The sequence below is a fragment of the Dromiciops gliroides genome, chromosome 3 (assembly GCF_019393635.1).
Source record: "Dromiciops gliroides isolate mDroGli1 chromosome 3, mDroGli1.pri, whole genome shotgun sequence".
NCBI classification, from domain to species: Eukaryota; Metazoa; Chordata; class Mammalia; order Microbiotheria; family Microbiotheriidae; genus Dromiciops; species Dromiciops gliroides.
In genome coordinates, this window is record NC_057863.1 from 330,334,779 (window position 1) to 330,340,778 (window position 6,000).

A 6,000-nucleotide genomic window follows, 5' to 3' on the forward strand; every position below is an offset into this window, starting at 1 on the left:
AGGGGAGGAGAAGGAAGAAAAAAAAAGAAAAAAGTCACACAATAACTATTATATATTTAAAAGGAATAGCAAATTGTATATAATGCATTTGCAGTTTCATGTACAATCATCTTTTTTCTATTCTATTTTGTTAAGGAAATGCTTGTTTTATTTCTTAAATTCAGAATAAAAAATTTTTAATGTAAGAATATTGTCAGCATGCAATCCTAACATGTGCATATTTTTATCTTTGTAAATTATATACATTCTAGAAAATTAATGAAAAAATGCAAAGGAAGTTAGCCTAGCCATACCAGATCTAAAACTATATTATAAAGTGATAATCATCAAAATTAACTGGTACTAACTAAGAAATAGATTGGTTGTTCAGTGGAATAGATTAGGTACACAAGATTCAGTAGTAAATGACTACAGTAATCTTGTGTTTGATAAACCCAAAGACCCCAGCTTCTGGGATAAGAATTCATTATTTGACAAAAACTGATGAGAAAACTAGAAAACAGTACAGCAGAAACTAGAGCAACATCTTACACTGTATACCAAGATAAGGTCAAAATGGATATATGATTTAAACATAAAAAGTGATACCATAAACAAATTAGGAGAGCAAGGAATAGTTTATCTGTCAGATTTTTAGAGAAGGAAAGAATTTTTGACTAAAGAAGAGACAGAGAGCATTATGAGATAGATGTAAAATGGCTTATTTTGATTATATAAAATTAAAAGGTTTTTGCACAAACAAAAAATTATATATATACTATTATATTAATAATTAAGCACATTATACAACTTATACAAAAGAGAAAAATATTAAAAGTTTTAGATAAAGAAGTAATAATATTTGATCCTAGAGTCAATAGGGAAGCCACTAGAATTTATTTGGGGGTGGGGAGAAATGACATGATCAGATCTGCACTTCAGAAAAATTATTTTAACATCTGCATGGAGGATGGATTTGAGAAGAAAGGTACTTGAGGCAAAGGTCAAGGGGTGATGAGAGTTTCAACTATAGTGTTGGCTACATGAGTAGAGAGAAAGAGACAAATATGGGAGATGTTGTGGAATGACAACGATTTCACAGCTGATTAGATCTGGAGGATGAGGTTGTGAGCCTGGGTGCTTTGGGAAGATGGTGGTGCTCTCAACAGAAATAGGGAAGTTTAGAACAGGAGTGATTCAGGGGTAGGCAGAATAATAAAATGACATCACAACTCATCCCTTCTTGCTAATCTGTATGTCTCATTTTGTCCCAACCAAAATCGAAAGGGAGAGGTGGGACTCTTACTAGTTGGACATTGCTCTGTGGTTCACCAACTCTTTGAGAGGTACCTTTGACAGTCATAGTGAGATGGGGGGAGAAGGGGGGAAAGGGGGGGTGGGGGTTTTTTAAAGAAAGCCTTCTTGCTGTGGTGTTAGTTTGTTATTTTCAGTTATACCAAAAAAGGCAGCATAATATAGTGGAAAGGCTTTTTGCATTTAGAGGACAAGAACTTCCAATCCTACTTCTGCCCCTTTTTACCCCTGGGCCTTTGGGCGTGTCTGCCCAAACTTCTCTGGAAATCAGTTTTCTCATATAAAAGGAGGGAGTGAACTACAGAGGTTCTTTTTCCAATCTAAATCTATGATCCAATTTCCTCTTCCCTGCTCCCCCCCCCCACCTTATCCCCCCCCCCCCCAAGGAGAGGTCGAGAGCTTGAACAAAAAAGGGAGGGGGGTAAAGTGTCAAGTTGTGGGACCGGTATAGTTGTGTTATAAACTCCAGGAATAGTTATTGGGAGGAGGGTAGGAGGTGATCTATCTTTCCACCCTCTGATTGGTTGATCACACACCCCCTGGGGTCAAGCCACAGTCATGTCCCTTATGTTGGGGATGATTGTTCTGAGGATTAGAGGGGTTTCTCTCAGCAGTCATGGAGGGATCATTCCTATCAGTGAAATAAAAGATCCTTGGAATATAATATGGAAGTATATAAGTGCCAGACAAGTTGCCTGGATAATAGATTCCCTAGGACTTGACTGTTGTGTCTCCTTACAGATTGAAAAACAGTTCATTGGCAAAGGACTGATAGCCCACTCAACCCCCACATTGCCACATAAATCAAGTGATCCTGAAGGTGCTTCCCTCCAACAAAGTTTGGAAGAAAGACAAGACCTCCATCATTGGGAAATTCTGTGCCATCCCTTTGCCTGCTAACCACAGGTAAGCAGACCCTTTCAGTGACCATTGTCAAGCACAGACATCTATCCTTTCCACCTGACTATAACACTCCTAATATTACAATCTCTCCGAAACAAACCAGGGCCAGTAAGTGGGCTTGCTCTAGCCAAAACCTATTTTAATCTTGGCTAGCTGGGTCTGCCCTGGAATGCCATCCTGAACCCTTAGGGCTTCTAGTTGATGGGACCAACACAGTCTCATTAAATTTGATATGATAAGATACCATTCAGTCACCACTTTCCCATGTGGAAATATACTAGTGTGTATACACATACATACACACACACATACACACATATATATACACATATATATTAGTGTATATATATATACACATATAAACTAGTGTGTGTATATATATGCTTGTGTGTATATATATAAATATACATATATATGTGTAGATTATATAGTATAGTACTAGTATAAGTAAGTGCTGAGCAGTATTCCCCTGCCCCACTTAGTACCAGCTTCTTCTAGCTTGTCATTCAAAGCTGTATGTATTTCTCTGAGTCAGCCCTATAGTTGTTCTCTTTTATTTTCAATCCACAAGTGTTCTTTTTATCATTTCTTTCTATGGAGGTGGATAGTAAGCTTCCTCAATAGTCCCTTGGGATTGTCTTGGATCATTGCATTGCTGAGAGTAGTTAAGTCATTCACAATTGCTCATTGAACAATTACTGCTATCATTATGCCACAATGTCCTCCCAGCTCTGCTCACTTCACTATACATCAGTTCATGAGTCTTTCCAGATTTTTCTGGGATCATCCTGTTTGTCATTTCCTATAGCACAAGACCATTGCACCACGATCATAGTGCAGCTTCTTCCATCATTCCTCAATCGATGGACATTCCCTTGATTCTCAATTCTTAGCGACCACAAAGAGTTGCCATAAATATTTTTGTACAATTTCCCCCCCTTTATTTTCTATTTATATTTCTTTGATGTGCTAATTTGTCTGTCTATTACACACAATAATTGCCAAGCTGATATTCCAGAAGCACAGAGGCTGCTTCTGAATGAATGATTGCCAATGAGAATGAAGAAAAAGGGAAAAAAAAGAAAGAATTAACTAACTCAAGGTGGAAGCTGCTTATTGTCCATCAAACAAATATTCTAGTGCTGCTGAAAATAGAACCCCTTATAAGACACTATGGAATACCACTGAATCTAATTTTCTGATGAATAGGCTAGACACATGTTTGTTCCTGTTCGAGAGGCAGAGGACTTGCTAAGGTTCCAGTGGCTCAGCAATTTGAGGAAGCTTATTACCCTCTAGGAGGGTGACTTCAGCCACATAAACCTTCACTTTTGTCCTTCCCTTGCCAAAAAATGAGACTAATTGAGGGCAGACCAACAAATGGTTGGGTGTGGCTAAAGAATATCCCATGGGACCTTTCTGCATTGAGAACATGTAAAGGAGAATCAGCATGGTAGAGTGGATGGAATGGTGAACTAGAGGTCAGAGAAAACTGTGGTTCAAGCCTGGCCCTCAGACTAACTCTCTTGGGGAAGTTAAGCTCAACCTCAGTTTCTTCATCTGTAAAATGGGAATTAAAAATAGCACCATCCTCCCTGGGTTGTTGTGAGGGTCAAATGAGATGATATATAGTGCTTCACAAGCCTTAAAGTGTTAGCTAAATAAGTACTAGCTATTATGATGATAATTATTGACTTGGCAACTAAAACTACACTCTGAAGAGCTCATTCCTAGGTGATGCACTATTCCTGGCCAATGTAGCTAGGTGGTGCAGTGGATAAAACACTGGCCCTGGAGTCAGGAGGACCTGAGTTCAATTCTCACCTCAGGACACTTACTAGCTGTGTGACCCTGGGCAAGGTCATTTAACCCCCAATTGCCTTAAACATACAGGGATATCTCCAGTCATCCTGATGTATATCTTGCACTTGATCTAAATGGCTCTGGAGTAGAAAGTGAGATTGGTGACCTTGCACAGCCCTCCCTCACTTAAATCCAATTCACCACTGCAAGTCATTATATCACTCAGATGTCATGGTGATCTTGGAGAACGAAGGACAAACAACAACTATTTCAGTTCTCAGAGTTGGCAGAAGCCTTCACTGAAAAGAGAAACTCCTGTTTTTTTATAGTGCCAGTCAGCTATTTTAGTTTAATAGTACTAAAGCTAAAAACATAAGAGGAAAACAGAAACTTTGAAAAATAAAATAACTTTTCCACAGTTACACAGATAGCAAGTGACAGAACTGGGATTAGGTTTTCAGATTCAAAATTTAATCTCTTTTGCCCTCTCATGAAATTTCCCTAGTGGTTGTTTTTAGTGGTCTGAATAATAACAATGACAATAATAATAACAACACAGTCAGAACAGTACTTTAAAGTATGCAAAATTTGCATACTTTAATCTCATCTAAACTTCAAAATTTTACCTGTGAGGTAGTCATAGATCGGGAGCTGGAAGGACCTTAGAGGCTAGTGATTACAACCCTATTCATTTTCCAGATGAGAATGCTGAGGGTTAGAGAGATTAAGTAATTTACACCATGGTCACAGCTGAGAAACATAAGAAGCACTTTTTTTTTTTTTTGTGGGGCAATGAGGGTTTAAGTGATTACCCAGGGGTCACATAGCTAGTAAGTGTCAAGTGTCTGAGGCCTAGATTTGAACTCAGGTCCTCCTGAATCCAGGGTCAGTGCTTTATCCACTGCACCACCTAGCTGCCCCCAAGAAGCACGTTTTAACTCTGCTCTCTTTCACTCCAAGTCCAGCACTTTATCCACCAGACTACACTTCTGTAAGGGCTTCATAGCTTATGTGCTAGAGTACTGATCTTGTAATCCCTTTTTAACTCCAATATATGAGCTTGAATTTGCAGTTACATCAAAACAGGCTCAGAACAACCTCAACACACTTCAAATTTTGCTTGGCTTACTACCACCTGTTTTATGCAGTTGATCACCTGTGAAATAATGGCTACTCCTAACTGCTTGTTGTTCTTCCCTTGTAGTACGAAAATGTGGTGCTTTTCTGAACCAAAGACCTTGGAAACAAATGTGAACACTTTTGCATCGCTGGAAATACCATGTGCATAGCATAATCCCTGGAGATCTTTGGAGGGGAGCAAGTAGTCTCATTTAGACTGCTCTTACCAGACTAAGAATACTATCTCTGTTATTATTTACTAAGTAGCATGTAACTACTCATCAGTATTTTTATTGATACATCTTGTTTAGATATATGTGCCAATTAGTTCCCAATAAACAATGCCCCCTCGTGCCCCAGACCTTTCTATTTAAAAACTATAGTTAAATATCTAAAACAGCTATTGTGATTGATAGCGCACTCACGCGCGTGCGTGTGCGCGCGCACACACACACACACACACACACACACACACACACACACACAATTTTCCAGTCTTGTAGTTTCAGGGGGAAAAAAGAAAATTACATGGTAATTTTGTAATATATTTCAAAGAAATAGCAAGTTGTGCATAATATACTGGCAGTTTCATGTGCAATCCTCTTTTTTATTATGCTATATTATGGAAATGCTTGTTTTATCCCATAAATTAAAAATAAAATACATTTTTTAAAAGAAAGGAAATATGTTGCCTGGACCAACAATGATCATTGCAATTGACTTGAATTTCTTTGCCTTTTATTGTTGTTCTTTATTTGCATTATTAAAATCATGCTGTATATTGTTCTATTGGCTTTGCTTTTCCTCACTCTGAATCAGTATGTCTTCCTAGTCTTCTCTAGTTTTCTTCATATTCATTATTACTTTCTGTCCAATAATATT

The 6,000-nt window shown here is 38.1% G+C and overlaps 1 protein-coding gene across 1 annotated transcript in view; it reads left to right on the forward strand.

The window, feature by feature from the left end:
* The window catches only part of PLA1A (phospholipase A1 member A), a 74,322-nt gene extending 68,850 nt beyond the window's left edge, over window positions 1-5,472 (forward strand). The window contains 3 exon segments of the mRNA XM_043995738.1: window positions 2,035-2,079; window positions 2,081-2,199; window positions 5,204-5,472. Coding sequence (XP_043851673.1) covers window positions 2,035-2,079; window positions 2,081-2,199; window positions 5,204-5,288 — 249 coding nt within the window. The 3' untranslated portion in view covers window positions 5,289-5,472.
* The last annotated feature ends 528 nt before the right edge of the window (window positions 5,473-6,000 follow it).